At 42.2% G+C, this 17,094-nt stretch overlaps 1 protein-coding gene across 1 annotated transcript; it reads right to left on the reverse strand.

The window, feature by feature from the left end:
• Window positions 1-1,043: 1,043 nt before the first annotated feature.
• Window positions 1,044-2,030, reverse strand: LOC141628217 (protein FAR-RED IMPAIRED RESPONSE 1-like). Its single transcript, XM_074441388.1, has one exon. It carries the CDS (start codon window positions 2,028-2,030, stop codon window positions 1,044-1,046), a length of 987 nt encoding a protein of 328 aa, XP_074297489.1.
• Window positions 2,031-17,094: the final 15,064 nt, after the last annotated feature.

Below are 17,094 nucleotides of genomic sequence, written 5' to 3' on the forward strand. Positions count from 1 at the left end.
ACACTTTGGGGGCTCTTGTTGTTGCTAGGTACATTATACCGGGTTATAGGCACGCTTATATAGTTACTAGGTACCTATCTGTCATTAGGTTGTGAAATGATATGAATATTTTATTGGCTCTATGTTTAAGGTGTCGTTCGGCGCATCGGCATACAATTTGGTTTTATACATTTAAGTACTCTTTTGTCACTATATGCATCTTAACGGGTTCTAGGTATTCTTATCTAGATTGCAGGTTCGTTTGTTTGTGGGTAGTAAACTACCATGACTTTATTAGGACCCACACCTGTATTCTATAATCTTTAACTTTTATCCCCCTAGAGATTCAACATACAAACTATTTAAAATATGCACTGTATGTGTAATTTTAAATTCGTCCTTTCTTATTTTGTTTGACCAATATATTGTTACATATGTATAGGTACACGTATTTGGTTGTTGGGTACACTAATGATACGTGTGGTTACATTTTTTTCTGAACAGGGGTAATAATGAAGAGGTCCATATCAGGCAAGTTAGCAATCGAAGCATCTGGCACAAGCAAACAACAAGTGGCAACTGACATAAATACGAACCAGGCTGGTTGTTCCTCCAAAGATGCTTTCCCGGTTTTAAAAACTAGGATGAGTCCTAACTCCCTCCTTCAGTTCATAAACAGTGGGCTTTCTGACATGCAAATTTCAGACATTCAAGAGATGGGTTTCGGTGGTTTACTATGCCTTACAAATGTTTGTTCCATACAAGTCAAAATGTTGACTTGTGTAAATTCACGGAAAAAAAAAAAGGCTGAACTCCGGATTTTCACTTTGGGTGCATTCATTTATCTTGATTACTATTCTCTTTATATTTCTCCTTTTTTTGTCTGCAATATCCATCTGCTTTCCCTTCATTTCCTCAAACCTGCATCGAAGCATTCCAAATTCACCAACTGTGGCCTATCAAAATTAAAGCTAAATTTTTAATCATAATTAGAGAGAATTGTATATTTCCCAACTGTGGTCTAACAAAATTAGTATTTTTACCTTATCAGAACTTCATGCTTTTCATGCTCTCCTGGGGCAGTTCCGACTATCATGGAATCCCAATTCACCACAAGCATTACATTTTCTCGGCGCTTTCTTATGTTCTTGCACAGCTTTATCCTTTTGGGATACCAGTCGTTTCCCAGACCCCTTAGTCTTTGATTGTATAGGATTTAAAACCGTAACTTCAGTCGGTATCTTTGTACCTAACAACATGTCAAGCTCTTTATTTTTGTTTCTGGACTTTTCACCTGTGACACCACTACTACATTCAGACGGGCTACTTTCTAAGATCATCTTGTCCTTGAAACTTTTAAGTAGGTCCATTAACTCATCGATACTCTCCGGCTTCTGTTCTGCTATTGTCACACAGGAGAATAATTCAGACCATAGGTTGCCAAGCTTGATTTTCTGAACCTCTAAAGCACACTTTGCAATCTTGATCAAAGTCTCAGGCAAATTACCACAAAGTGGCTGACATAGAGCCAATTTGCTCCATCTACTTAGCAAATAATGGTTGGGCACTTTTTCAAAGCCTTGTTCCTTCAACACATAGAGAGCATGTCGGCACAGGATACCATGCCTCTCAAATTTTTTGCATGAGCAGCTTAACTTCACTCCATCAGAAATAAATCCAACATAATATACCTTATTTCTCTCACGATCATGAATGGGAATGTTGTCTGACGTATTACCCCCTAAAACTTTAACCCCACAAGTAAAACAGGCAGCGTTCCACTCGACCTGAAATTCAGAAAATATGACCGGAGTGTAAAACACAGAAGCGTGCTTCTCCAAAGGGTGAGGTGTTTCTAGACAAGGGAAAGAGTTTTTTGAATCGGCAATTAATTTGGACTGTTTCCACCTCTGAGCGTCCATAGCACTTTCAAATCTCATAAGAAACTCCACCAAAGTTAAGTTTGGATTCATGAAATTTCCGAAAAAGCTATTTTCGGACTCAGACCTAGATGTGGTCCTCATTAGTCCACATCGAAGACAGCCATTCATGTTCGGTTAACTCGTATGAAGATATAACTGAACACCACCGTTCCTCAAACTCAGCCGGCTCAATGTCTTCTGCCCATACACACGCACATAGCTCTTTCATGAAGTTTGTTTCCCTATAAAGTGTAGAGCCGATCTTATCAGGTAGTTTCTTCATAATGTGCCACATACAATACCTATGATGAGTTTTGTCCTTGAATACTTTTTTAACCCCTGCCTTTATGCCGGCTGATACCCGTCGTGAGGTGTCAAAAATAAGATTTATAATTTCCAACTACAACTATAGCTAGCGGCAGTCGGGTCGAACCACAGAGAGGCAGATGTAAATTCTAGTTGTCTAAATTCAGTCTAAGGTAACAAGTGTGGGGGTTGAGTTGAATTGGTCTACAGCTAAGAGTAAATAATAAACTAGAAAGACGGATTAAACAGATAAAGAAGGAGTACTAGGATGGTCGGTTTATTAAAGCTTCGGCGGCAGCATACTAAACAGGTCTAAATCGAACACAAGTGAGGCGGGAAACAAGAGGTCCTCTCGGTCCACTCTTAATAAATAGCATCTTTCGATCTCGCTATAGGTCCCTAATATCACTAATACTGACTCTCGTCCTGGAGAGTGACTAACGGTCTAAACTATACCTATCTTTCGATCTCAGCACAGTTTAGTCATCTTAATTGGTGGTCAAATAACTTTCCCTATCTTTCGATCTAATGGGTCAGTCATAAATTAAGCATCTAACTGGTCGCATGCATTCGATTCGTTAAATACAACATTAAAATCAATTAAAACGAAGGGTAACCTTACGAGGTCAGTCGATCAACCGAGAATGTCAGTCGATCGACTGACACGCGAATCAGGCCGTGTTCAATACTTTGCCGCCTACGCTAAAATTCGCCTACATCCTTGCACAAATAATCTAGCTACTCATGCTAAGGGTAAAAACAATAATAATAACGATGAAACTAACCACTGAATTCATGCTTGAAACGACAAAGTAAACAATTAACTTAAACAAATGAATTGGCTTTGGGAACTTAACTAGCAATTCTATACTAATGAAAATAAAGAAGAACTAAAATTAGGGCAGAAGAATACCGAGATTGCAAAGGAAAGATTAGGAATAAGAACTGAAAATCCAATGCTCAACAATAATCCAAACCCTAATTCTGATATTGAATGTGAAATTTAGATCCGAAACTAGATGTAAAACCGACTAGAAAACGAATATTTATGTTACGTTAAATAGCAAACATACGTAACTTTTATTTCCAAAACCTAAAACATAGTGGGCTTATGCTTCCTCAGTCTTTTAATTCTAAATGCGGAATAGAGTTTGGTCGATCGACTGATCATGGTGGTCGATCGACTGGTCTTCGATGTGATAGCTTCGGAACCGATGGTTGGTCGATCGACTGATTGCATTGGTCGATCGATGCTCTAGCCGCTATTTGACTTCGAAAACTCGTGGACTTGTCTTTTGGGTTTTGAATTGCGCACCAAGCTCGTTCCTCGGGTGAATACTTCATGTCATATGCAATGCAGGATACTCGGGGACGGATTTAGCTCGATTTCATTTGGATTCTTCATATTTCGCAATAATATACAAAAATACTAAGTAGACGGAAATAGGGAGAAATGTAGCATAAACTACATGAATGAGCTCTGAAATGCGTGTAAAATGGGATGTAAAACATCATATAAAAGACACGCATCAAACTTCCCCAAACCAAACCCTTGCTTGTCCCCAAGCAAGAACTGGACTCGATCTAATGACCTAATGGAACGAGTTCAATTCAGAGCGAAATGCAACATGTAAAGCCTAAACCATTTTAATGCACAACCAACAATCAATTAGCAAATGAATCATGCAAACGAGTTATGGAGTCATTAAAACTGCTGAACCGTCAACTGTAGAGACTCATCAAATTGGACTCTCACGGGTCGCTCAAATCACTCATAAGCACAGGTGAATAATGTAAAGATAGAAAGAATTCATTTTGTAGTGACACTCACCTAAAAACGACCTATAAGAACATGCCTGCAGTCTAATATGAAAATAATCTCTACAACCGTACACACGCATTCCAACCAACAAGAGACCATGACACATGCCGAGGTATATATGTGGATATGTGAGTTATGGGTAAGAAGAGGCAAAACGTTTTATGGTAAAGTAGAGGTACAGGTGATCAAGCTAGTACCAAAACGGAACCAAATGGCAACATCCAACTTCTTGCTCATAATCAACAGAAACGGTGCTATAGCAAGCACAAATCTCACAATTTCCAGAGATAAAAGTAATCAACTAACTCCCCATAAAATATGAATAACACATGGGAGCAAAAATCGCCAAAAGATAAAGATTGAATTATGCGAATTTGATTCTTTCTCTTTCTCGAACCTCGGTCGATCGACCTATAAGGGCAGTCGATCGACCGCTTAAACAGTACATAACTCTTTTTTTTTTCTTTTTTTTTTTCTTTCAAATCTGTTCCGGGTATGATTCCAGAGCAGATTTGTTACCACGTAAGCTTGTAGAATGATGACTTTGCTTGACTCTTCCTTTCGGTCTCTTCTGAAACAATGAACAAACTGAGGGCTCGGCTTGGTACCGAGCGAACTCACTCCGACGCTCAAGTCAGTAAACTTAAAGGGGATTAAGTTGTGTGTTACTTGGCACAAAGTATATTGTAGAGAGATAAGGGAGTTTATACCAGATTAGTGTGTTTAATTGATTATTTGCGGATCCTTTTCTCGTTGAGAGAAGTGGAGTATTTATAGACTTTCACCTTTTGTCACGTAGTGGCCAAGTGGCCAAGTGGCTAGCAGGTGGAAAGACTGTTCTACCCTCGGCCGGGGGACCCATGGCAGGCCGGCGTGAGGGGTAATATCCGTATAAAACCCTTAAAATTTAGGACTATAACGCAAATTTTACATGTGATAATTGTCATAAAACAAAATTACAAGAGAAAACGATAAAGCATAAGAATTAACCTCGGGTCCTAGAGAATTCGGCCTAAGATAGAAATCAACGTAGATTTCCTCCTAATCGATGCACCCATGACCGTCTGAGACTATACCCTTGTGCTAGAATGTACTCTCTAATTGCCTTGCAATATTGAGAGAGTTTTGTGTGAGTTTTGCTAGATGTGAGATCTAGGTTATTGAGAGAAAAATGTTCTCAAAAACCCTAATTTTTCTTTCAAAATGAATTAGGTTACAAAAGGAGAGAAAGCTCTCCTTTTGTTCTCTTGGTTCGGCCAAACCGAGTACCCCATGGGGAAGTGCGCTTTCACTTCCTCTTTATTTTAACTCGTGGTCCGACTCGAAAATGCTAAATGTATATGACGCGATTTTATTATAAATCGTCATCGGTTATTAAAATATCGTCTAGTAACATGAATTAGTCGATATAATAATACATGTCCGATAATGACAATATTGTATAATTAATTTATTCAATATACATTAATCAAATATAATCGTTTATATTTAATTAACGAATTAACTGCTTAATTCGCCTTAGCCATTATTATTTAATCCGTATTAAATAAAATATCTCAACATCGCGTTTGACTAATTATTAGTCAATAACTCCGACTAACTGCTTAGTCATATTAGGCATCAACATGACTGTATTTTCATACCGTCACATCTCTCAAACGTATCCTATAGGTGTGACTTTTAGGGACCAGTTGATCACCGCCATCTGTATGACAATAACGTCAAACTTATCTAGCAAGCCAACTGTTATTGATAAACGTGGACCAACTGATAATAATACAAAAGTATACCCTTTGATCCTTTTAGAGATTTAAATGTTATTGCACTAACTGTAGAGGACACCAGCCCCAACAAGCTCCCACTTGTCCGTACAAGTGTATGTGTAATAACGTTATCCGCACTAACTGGACGACATAGCTCCAACAAACTCCCACTTGTCCGTACAAGTGTATGTGCGATAACCGATTCTCATATCCATTTAAAATTTCTCCCACTCAATGTAAAACAATTTGCAGATCCGGATCCGCAAAGGTCGTATTTTACAATCGATCTGTATCAAGAGTGGTTTCCCCGACTAGAGAGTAACTTAACTGATAAAACGAATTCGTATTCGAGCATGGCCATGCATTTCGATTCTGACTCCTCGAGTGGCCCTAAGAAATATCGAGTACTGATAAAGGCTGAATATTTCCTTCAACTCGACTCCTTCCGATCTAAGCACGCATGAAATGACCAGAAAAAATCTACTTGGCACCGTTACGGATGACCGTGAGAAAGAAACCAAAGTCACCCAAAATCGCCTCGGTCTCAAGAGAGGTCGATAGTCAAAAGAATCGACTCTTAGGATCACCATGGAGGTCCTATCCACGACCTGGCACCGAATGTTATAAAACATTTAGGACTCCACGTCGATGTCACAATTGTGTCCTACGAGATATCCGTATAAATCGCCTCTGTGATTGGTCAGTCAACCTTTTGACTTATGGCTCGTTGAACCCACCATCAACCAACGTCACAAAATAATTGCCAGAGTTATCAGCTCACGTGGGCAATTAAGGACCAAAAATATAATGTTTGTTCAGTTCACTTTGTGGTGTTCAAAATTGTCGTACAAATCCACATGAAAAACAGAATATATAAATATCAAAACGATGATGTCGTCTAGAGTACAAAAGAGAATGAATCTAATCCATAAAAGAGTACTACAACTCAGGAACACGTTTAATTCCCATGGAATTAACATGCCCTTCATGCTTATCTTGTCGTAATGGTTTAGTGAGAGGATCTGCTATGTTATCATCTGTAGCAATCTTTTCTATCACTACCTCCTTTTGCTCCACGTAATCTCGGATTAGATGAGCTTTCCGTTGTACATGTCTAGACTTGTTGCTAGACTTAGGCTCCTTAGCTTGGAAGATGGCACCTCTATTGTCGCAATAGATGGTGATCGGGTCATTCGAACTAGGCACTACAGATAGTCCTTGTAAGAACTGACGCATCCATATCGCTTCCTTTGCAGCTTCAGACGCGGCATAGTACTCGGACTCAGTCGTAGAATCTGCTGTAACACTTTGTTTGGAACTCTTCCAGCTGACTACAGCGCCATTAAGAGTAAAAACGAATCCAGACTGAGATTTTGAGTCATCTCGATCCGTTTGGAAGCTAGCATCTCACAGTTCGGTTGCGCATAGCTTTTGTTCGCCTCCATAAGTCAATGCCCAAGCTTTAGTCCTCCGTAGGTACTTAAGAATGTTCTTGATAGCCATCCAATGTGATTCACCTGGATCTTTGTTGGAATCGACTTGTCATACTCAATGCATATGCCACGTCCGGACGTGTGCATATCATGGCATACATGATTGATCCTATAGCCGAGGCATAAGGAATCCGTGTCATGCGCTCTTTCTCTTCCGGTGTCTCTGGTGCCTGAGACTTGCTCAAATGCACCCCTGGAGCCATAGGAAGAAACCCCTTTTTGGAGTTAGTCATGCTGAATCTCTCTAGGATCTTGTCTATGTAAGACTCCTGACTGAGAGATAACATCCGACGTGATCTATCTCGATAGATACGGATGCCCAAAATTCTTTGTGCCTCACCCAGATCTTTCATCTGGAAATGGTTCTTTAACCATACTTTTACCGAAGTTAAGAGAAGTATGTCATTCCTAATCAGGAGTATGTCATCAACATACAATATTAGGAAGACAATCTTGCTCCCACTCGACTTGATATATAGACATGGTTCCTCGACCGATCGATTAAATCCATTTTCTTTTATCACTTGGTCGAAACGATGATTCCAACTCCTAGAAGCATGCTTAAGTCCATAGATGGAATGCTTAAGCTTGCACACTTTCTTAGGATGTTCTGGATCGATGAAACCTTCGGGTTGTACCATGTACAACTCTTCCTCTAAATAACCGTTTAAGAAGGCGGTTTTCACATTCATCTGCCAAATTTCATAGTCATGAAAAGCGGCAATCGCTAAGATAATCCGAATGGAACGCAGCATGACTACGGGTGCAAAAATTTCATCGTAGTGCAAACCTGGCACTTGGGTGAAACCTTTAGCAACTAGTCGTGCTTTATAGATATCTTGTTGACCTTCCACAGAAAGCTTTATCTTGTAAAGCCATTTGCATTGAAGGGGACGAACCTTAGCAGGTAAGTCAACAAGATCCCATACATTGTTCTCATACATGGAGTCCATCTCGGATTGCATGGCCTCAAGCCATAGCTTTGAGTCAGAACTAGTCATGGCACCTTTATAGGTTGCGGGTTCACTACTCGTTAAGAGTAGAATGTCATCTATGTCATGTTCCTCGACCATACCAATGTATCTGTCCGGAGGAATAGAGACTCTTCCCGACCTCCTAGGTTCCTCAGGAATATTAACCGCAGCCGGGATTGAAGGATTTGGTTCCTCCAATGGTTGCTCGGTATTTGGTTTGGAATCTCCGACGTTCGAAGGTTCTATCACTCTTGGCATTCTCGAGAAATTCCTTCTCTAAGAATGTCGCACTAGCCGCAACAAATACGCGTTGTTCGGTTGGCGAATAAAAGTAATGACCAAGTGTTCCTTTAGGATAACCTATAAAGTATGTCTTGACCGATCGCAGGCCGAGCTTATCCTCGTGTCTCCACTTGACATAAGCCTCGCAGCCCCAAACCCGTATAAAGGACAAGTTAGGGACCGTTCCCTTCCATAGTTCATATGGAGTCTTGTCAATGACTTTAGACGGACTTTGGTTAAGTATTAGAGCAAAGCGGTGTGAGAAGAGCATAACCCCACAATGAGTCGGGCAACACGGTGTGACTCATCATGGATCGAACCATATCAAGTAGTGTTCGATTTCTCCGTTCGGACACACCATTCAACCGAGGTGTTCCGGTGGAGTTAAGCGTAAGGCAATCCCACAGTCTTTGAGGTGTTGATCAAACTCGTGAGAAAGATACTCGCCACCACGGTCCGATCGCAGTGTTTTAATCTTTCTACCCAAAAGAGGTTCGTACCCTATTCGGTATTCTTTCAATTTCTCAAAGGATTCACTTTTGTGCTTCATTAAGTAGACATAGCCATATCTACTTAAATCGTCCGTGAAAGTGATGAAATACCTATAGCCTTCTCGTGCGGTGATTGACATAGGTCCACACACATCCGTATGTATGAGTCCTAATAGGTCAGCAGCGCATTCCAACACCTTTGAAGGAAATTCGAGTCATCTTACCAATGAGACATGATTCACACGTGCCAAATGATTGAAAATCAAAGGCTGAGATAGCCCCATTCTTTATGAGCTGTTTTACGCGTTTCTCATTAATGTGTCCCATACGGCAGTGCCATAGATACGTTTGATCTTTGTCACCAACCTTTAACTTCTTATTCATTACGTGTAATATTTCGGTGGTCTGATCTAAAACATAAATTCCGTTCATGGAGACTGCCTTGCCATAAATCATATCGTGTAATGAGAAAATGCAAGTATTATTCTCTATTACAAATGAAAAACCAAGTTTGTCAAGTGCGTAAACCGAAATAATATTTTTAGAAAGACTGGGTACATAATAGCGAGTTATATAAAAATAACTCAAATCCGCTAGGAAGTGGATCACGTATGTTCCCCTCGAGACGGCAGCCACTCGTGCTCCATTCCCGACACGCAGTCCACCTCACCCTTTACGAGGGGTTCGATGTTTCGGAGCCCCTGCACATGATTACACAGATGAGAACCACAACCAGTATCTAGTACCCAAGTTCCGTAACTTGCGTGGTTAATCTCAATCATATGAATAAAAGTAGAAGAGGAAGAAGACATACCAACAGGTTTAACGCGACCTGCTTTTATGTCCTCATGGTAAACAGGACATGTACGCCTCCAATGCCCAGTCTTGTGGCAGTGATGGCATTCCATGTTTTCGGTCTTGCTCTTTGTCGCGCCTGATGAGTTGCTTGCCTCACCAGGCCCACTCTTACCTGATCCCGACTTCTTAAACTTCGGTTTACCTACCGCTAGGTCCGCCTCGAGCTTTGCCCTTACCCTTGCCCTTGTTTGACACAACGAGAACATCCTGTTTCAAGCTCCCACTGAACTTCATGTCCTTCTCGGTCTGTACGAGAAGGGAGTGGAGTTCATGAGGACTTTTCTTCAAATCATTCATATAGTAATTCGCTCTGAAGAGCGCAAAACCATCGTGGAGTGAATGAAGCATGCGGTCAATCACGATGTTCTCGCTGATTTTACAATAAAGCGCCTCCAGTCTCTCGACATTCTCAATCATGCTGAGAATGTGTGGGCTAACCGGTTGGGTCTTTTTCGAGTCTCGCATCAAAGAAGCGAGTGGTATGCTCATAGGTCACGATTCTCGGTGCTTTCGAGAATTCCTTAGTGAGCGTGGTGAAAATCTTGTTTGCACCTTTGGCTATGAAGCGTTTCTGCAAATTGGATTCCATTGCAAAAATGAGTACGTTTTTAATCGCACCCGCTTCCATGACGAAATCGTTATACTTGGCGATCTCGTTAGCTCCAGCCGTGGGACCTGGGTTTGACGGGATGGGCTCTGTCGAATTTGAGCTTCCGTCAGTGCGGCAAGCATTCCGTAATGCCGCCTCCCGATCCCGCGAAGTTTGATCCATCATTCTTGATCGAGTTGACGATTCATCCGATTCATGAAGATCCGAAGCCAGGACTCACGGTCCAATGTGGCACTTGGCATTGGGTCGTCGGCCAAGACGGCCACCATTTTGTTATTAGCGAGTTTAAGTGATCGTGATCTACACTGAAAAAGAAAGGAAAAACAAAACGAAATAAGCAACTCATCGAGGTGATTTAAGTCTATTAAAAATTCATTTTATTCGTGTAGACTCATTGCACTTGCATAATTGATCTCCCTCAAGAATAATACAAGTGATCCCAAGACTTAATTTCCGTAAATTGATAAGCCTACTGTTTAGCTAGTTCTATCGTTAGAACTCTTGGTCGATAGATTTCCGTAAATCCTATCTATAGTTCACCATAATCACAGGATCGTACGAGTGACCATAGTGTTGAGATAAAATAGGTCAATCAGTTCCAACTTACCCGACGTAGAAGGGGTCATATTATGCCAACCGACGAAGAAGGGATTCATTAGAGTTTGACCTATAAAGACTGTTCTCAATTTTTGTTTATACGAGGAAGATCCCATCAACTTAGTTTTAATTCATTTTAAGTGAACGAAAAACTAGCATTGCGTGAATGAATTGACTTAGGTGATGGCTTAATTAAAACGTGTGATATCTGTATATCAAAGAAAACTAACGCGTGACCTCTATATGAGTCAGTTTTCATGCAATTATTAGGTGGTTTGGTTTTAGGCGGAATATGATGCAATCTATCGTTACGATAAAATAAGTAAAAGAATGCAAAACGTAAATAAAAATTCCTAGTGTGGCCTATCCTAGTAAAAAGAACATAATACAACTTTGGAATCCACCGTTGGACCCTAGAAGCTTGTCTTGATGTTCCATCTTTGTCCAAGCAGCGGGAGTGAGCATCCGGTCTCCATCTTTGGTCTTCTCAAAATTACAATTAAAATTTACAAAATATAAACCTATTTACATTCTAAATAAAAACTGTAATTACAAAGAAAAAACCAAAACGGAGATACAAGATCTCAAAATACAACCAAGACCGTGTTCCATCATTACGGTAACACGTTCTACTAAGGCCACACTAAGTTACAACCGTTTGTAAAAATTAAATACGCAATTTAAACATTCAAAGCATTCGACAGTAACGATAAATAAAAATGCATCAACTAAAATAAAAATTATACGTGACATAATTCCGTAATTATGTTAAATTTATCCAAACCACCAATGATAATTAAAATTATGTGACAAAACCGCTTTAATCAACTTAATTTTAATTCATTACAATCCGTTACTTTAAAATCGCTTTAAAATAACTAAATGGTACGTGAGTGAACCGTTTCACTATCAAGCGAATGCATAAAATCCGTATTATGCATAAAACATGGCCGAAAAAAAAATAAAACACGAATTTTTTTTTTTCTTTTTCACGGTTGAACCGTGACTAAAACAGCAAAAAATTTTTTTTTTTTTTTTTTTATTTTCAAGAAAGAAACCGAGACTACAAATGAGTCCCAAACAAAAAATCGATTTGATAAAACCAATTGCAAATAAACTAATCCGTATAGAATTGAAACTACAATTGATATAACTTTAACATATTGCAATAATTATCGTTTAAAATAACAATATGCAAAGAACAAATCGATAACAAAAGATCGTCTGATCATACATAAACCGTATAGCACGGTTTCCAAGACAAAAAAAACGCAGCAGCCCAAAAAAAAAATAATCTGCCGAGATAAAAAAAAATAGCTGCTGCCACACGGTTTTCAATGCACAAATTTATCGATTCGAATTCGTTTGATGAAAATCACAAAGAAAAATTTACGTGGCCTCGCTCTGATACCACTTGAGGGGTAATATCCGTATAAAACCCTTAAAATTTAGGACTATAACGCAAATTTTACATGTGATAATTGTCATAAAATAAAATTACAAGAGAAAACGATAAAGCATAAGAATTAACCTCGGGTCCTAGAGAATTCGGCCTAAGATAGAAATCAACGTAGATTTCCTCCTAATCGATGCACCCAAGACCGTCTGAGACTATACCCTTGTGCTAGAATGTACTCTCTAATTGCCTTGCAATATTGAGAGAGTTTTGTGTGAGTTTTGCTAGATGTGAGATCTAGGTTATTGAGAGAAAAATGTTCTCAAAAACCCTAATTTTTCTTTCAAAATGAATTAGGTTACAAAAGGAGAGAAAGCTCTCCTTTTGTTCTCTTGGTTCGGCCAAACCGAGTACCCCATGGGGAAGTGGGCTTTCACTTCCTCTTTATTTTAACTCGTGGTCCGACTCGAAAATGCTAAATGTATATGACGCGATTTTATTATAAATCGTCATCGGTTATCGGTTATTAAAATATCGTCTAGTAACATGAATTAGTCGATATAATAATACATGTCCGATAATGACAATATTGTATAATTAATTTATTCAATATACATTAATCAAATATAATCGTTTATATTTAATTTACTTAATTAATCGCTTAATTCGCCTTAGCCATTATTATTTAATCCGTATTAAATAAAATATCTCAACATCGCGTTTGACTAATTATTAGTCAATAACTCCGACTAACTGCTTAGTCATATTAGGCATCAACATGACTGTATTTTCATATCGTCACATCTCTCCAACGTATCCTATAGGTGTGACTTTTAGGGACCAGTTGATCACCGCCATCTGTATGACAATAACGTCAAACTTATCTAGCAAGCGAACCGTTATTGATAAACGTGGACCAACTGATAATAATACAAAAGTATACCCTTTGATCCTTTTAGAGATTTAAATGTTATTGCACTAACTGTAGAGGACACCAGCCCCAACACGGCGAGCCCTGTTGACTCCATGCCGAGGGGTCTTGGATGTGAGTACGCGGATGTGTATCCCGGCTGGCTAGTTGCCTAGCCGAGACCCAAGTGACAGGCCGACAGGCTGCGTCGGTTGCTAGGCTGTCCAAGGTGTTGACTTCTTTGTGGATATCTTTGACCTTGCTCAATATGTTGACTCGGTCGGTGGTGCGAGAATATGCCCCATCAATTTGCCCCCAGCATAGTCTATGCCGTGGTATGGACCTTCGATGAGTGTTGAGCGTATTCTGCGCACTTAACAAATTTCTGCCCCGGCTTCTTCTACCTCGGCTTGGTTCTGCTTAGGTCGTACCGTATCCCCCCTCCACATGGATGTGTAAAGGGCATCAAATGTGGAAAAGAAAATGGCGCTGGCCGAGACCGAGGTTGTGAGTGCCGTGTGTTTTTTATTGCCCCCAGCCGGTGCTGCCAAGCTTGGTTGAGTCAGCGGGCCGTTTGGCAAGTAGATACCAAGGAGCGTGTTTGAAGAAGATACGTCGATTGGCATTCTGTCAAGGAGCGTGTTGAAGAAGTTTTTTGTAATGTTTGTCGATTGACATTCCATGGCTGCATGCTTGACACGTGGCTCGGCGTTGATTGGTTGACGCCTCATGGGCTTTGCTCTGATTGGTCGGATTGAGTGGGCTTTGCTCTATAAATAGGGCAATTAGCCCCTCATTTTGGCCTTCCGCATTTTATTTTCAAAAAATTTTCTCTTGTTAAGCTTTTCTTTCGCAGAGTTCCTTTCTCTTTCTAATTTCTCGAAGCGTTACTCGGTGTAACATTTCCTTCCAAGGTAATCAAACAAATTCTTCAATCTTTTTTCTTGTTAAATATTCGTTGTCATGTCTTCTGCTGATGCCGGACCTAGTAATCTGCGCCGGGGTTTCCCGTCGCGCCCGATGAAGAGGAGGCACGGCCGCCATCCCGATAAGGTCCGGGGGCCCTAGGTCTCCTTCTCCTGAGGTTGATGATCAGTATTTGGAGGATTTCTCGGATGATGATGATGGTGATGATGACGGTGATGATGTTGATGATGATGGTGATGATGAGGAAAGGACTCATTCCGATGAGGAGAGGCCGCATCTCCTGGATCACGGCGACGCCTGTAAGATCGGCCCTGATCGTGCTTGGACCAACAAGTTCGCCAGTTGTTCTGGTGTTGAACTTTTCGAACATCATTTCTCCTTCGGCAGGGAGTATAGGATTATTATTCCTAAAGAGGGTCAGGCCGTCTGTTGCCCTCCCCCGGGTTGTATCAGCGTATACATGAGACACCTGGAGTATGGGCTCTGGTTTCCTCTCAATGCATACGTTCTTTGCCATAATTAAAGCAATGAACGTCGCTGTGGCACAGCTGCATCCGTTGGCCATCAGGACGATTGTTGGCTTTGTGTGGCTATGCCAGTTTAAGGGGGAGGCCCCAACGGTGAACCTATTCCGTCGGCTTCATCACCTTCGACTGAATGTCCAAGGTGGCAAGGGGTAGTATAGCATACAGACCGAGCCAGGTTATATCACCATCTCTAAGCTTACTTCCTGCAAGGACTGGAAGGCACGGTGGGTATATGTTGAGGTTCCAGGGGATTATCCACTGCCCCGGTCCTTCCAAAGCCGCGTCAATTTGCGGTGTGAGAGTCGGGGGGAGCGTGAGAAATATGTCTCCCGGAGTAAACTTAAGATGGATGCCTTTAGGGTCCATCTCAATGAGGACGAAAGGCGGGCGATGAAGCTGTTTGAGGCTGAGAAGGATGGGACGCCGAAGGGATGGATACCCCCGACGCAGATCATTCTTCAGGATGAGCTGCTCTGCCACGTCGGCCTCATACCGGCCCTCGAACAGGGTGAGTGGGGTCGGTGTGAGGCCCATCTCTGCTTTTAATGTTTCTGTTTTTGAACTTTGATTTATTTCTTTTACTTAACTCTTGCTTCATTTCCTTTGCAGACCGTTTTGGCCCGGATCTGTCTGAGGAAATCCTCAAGAGGATGGGACTTGACAAGGACAAGAAAGTTGTTGAGTTGCATCCGAAGGCCGATACACGTGATCGCAGACCGGCGCCAAACGACTTCATGGATCAGCAGTTGAAGGCCCTAGATGTGACGGCGGCCCAGGCGAAGGTTGCCGGTAACGTGCCGCGCCGAAAGCGAAAAGCAACGTCTTCGGCGGCGACGGCGTCAACTTCGTTCCACCTCCAATCCCCACTGCGGTCAAAAGGAGACGGTGGTGGTCGTCGATATTACCGATGAGGAGGTCACCGTGGCAGAGGAATCTCTTCTCTTACGTAAGAGAAAAGAGACTGCTGTGCTTTGCCGCTGCCATCGCTACCGAGGCCAAGCAAAGAAATGGGTCCTCCGGCCAAGAAGGCCAAAGCTGGTACAGATCTAACCCGTGGTTGATTTGCATTTGGTTCATTAGGCGTTCCGATGACGGGCTCTCTGGCATGTCAATGAACGTTGACATGGATGCTTTGTCCGAATTTTTTGTAGATCAACCGCCGCCGTCTACCGGTCCTACTGAACGGCGTATTGAGAAGCGACCTGCGCAGACGGGTGATAAAGATGCCGCCGTCGTCTCCTCCTCCCCGAAGCCTTCCCCCCGCCCTTGATTAAAAGATCTTTGGCGAAGTGGGTGATATGGCCGGTGCTCATATTATGGAGCAAGAAAAGGTCATGGCCGAGGTCGCCCCTCGCCTTGAGCGGCTCGGGCTTGAGCGCGCCGCTCGCGAAGAAGGAGGCCGAGAGGGCCAAGGTTGAGGCCGAAAAGGCGGTCTTTGCGAGCGAAAACTTAGGGAGGACGCCGAAAGGCGGTTCTCGCCGAGAGAGCCAAGGTTGAGGTGCGGAGGCCGATGCCGCTAAGCTCGCCGGAGGAGCGTGACAAGCTTCGAGGGCGCCTTCGACTTCACTTTGTTAAGAAGAGGGAAGAATAGAAGTCTATGTATCGGCTTCAGTCGAAGTCACACAGGAATACAAAGGCTATCCTCGCCCAGAGGGAGGAGGACATTGAGACGCTCCAAAGCGTCGTCCTCCCTAACATGTGTGCCCAATACCGGGACCTGGCCGAAGAAGCCGCCAGGGAAGTGATCGGAGAGCTCTTTCCTGAAGGCTCCTTCCCGTGGCAAAAATTTGACGAGCTGTTTGATGATAAGCTCGATGCTAAGGCAAAGGCCGCTGAGGTGAAGGCTACGGAGGAGGCAGAGGTGAAGAAGGAGAAAGAGGAGGCTGCGGAGAAGGCGGCCCATGCTGAAAAGGCGAAGGCGGCCAAGGAGGAAGCTGAAAGGGCAAAGGTAGCTGAAGCTAAAGCTGCCAAGTCAGCTTCTGGGTCGCCCACCAAAGATGATGCTGCTGATGTCGCCGGTGGCGAGCAGCAACAGGCATAGGGAGACGGGCGGTCGTCACCAGGTTCACCCGGCATCTCGGATAGCTTCAGCTGTTCGGGGGCCAACTATTAAGCCTTTCCTCCCTGCCATCTTTTGGCATTTCATGTCTTATGTCTGTACCCTTTTGCTATTCCTTCTTTTTTGTAAACTTTGGTAGGTAGTGTTTAGGCTATCCCTATGGGGACGGCCGTCGACT

The sequence above is a fragment of the Silene latifolia genome, chromosome Y (assembly GCF_048544455.1).
Source record: "Silene latifolia isolate original U9 population chromosome Y, ASM4854445v1, whole genome shotgun sequence".
NCBI classification, from domain to species: domain Eukaryota; kingdom Viridiplantae; phylum Streptophyta; class Magnoliopsida; order Caryophyllales; family Caryophyllaceae; genus Silene; species Silene latifolia.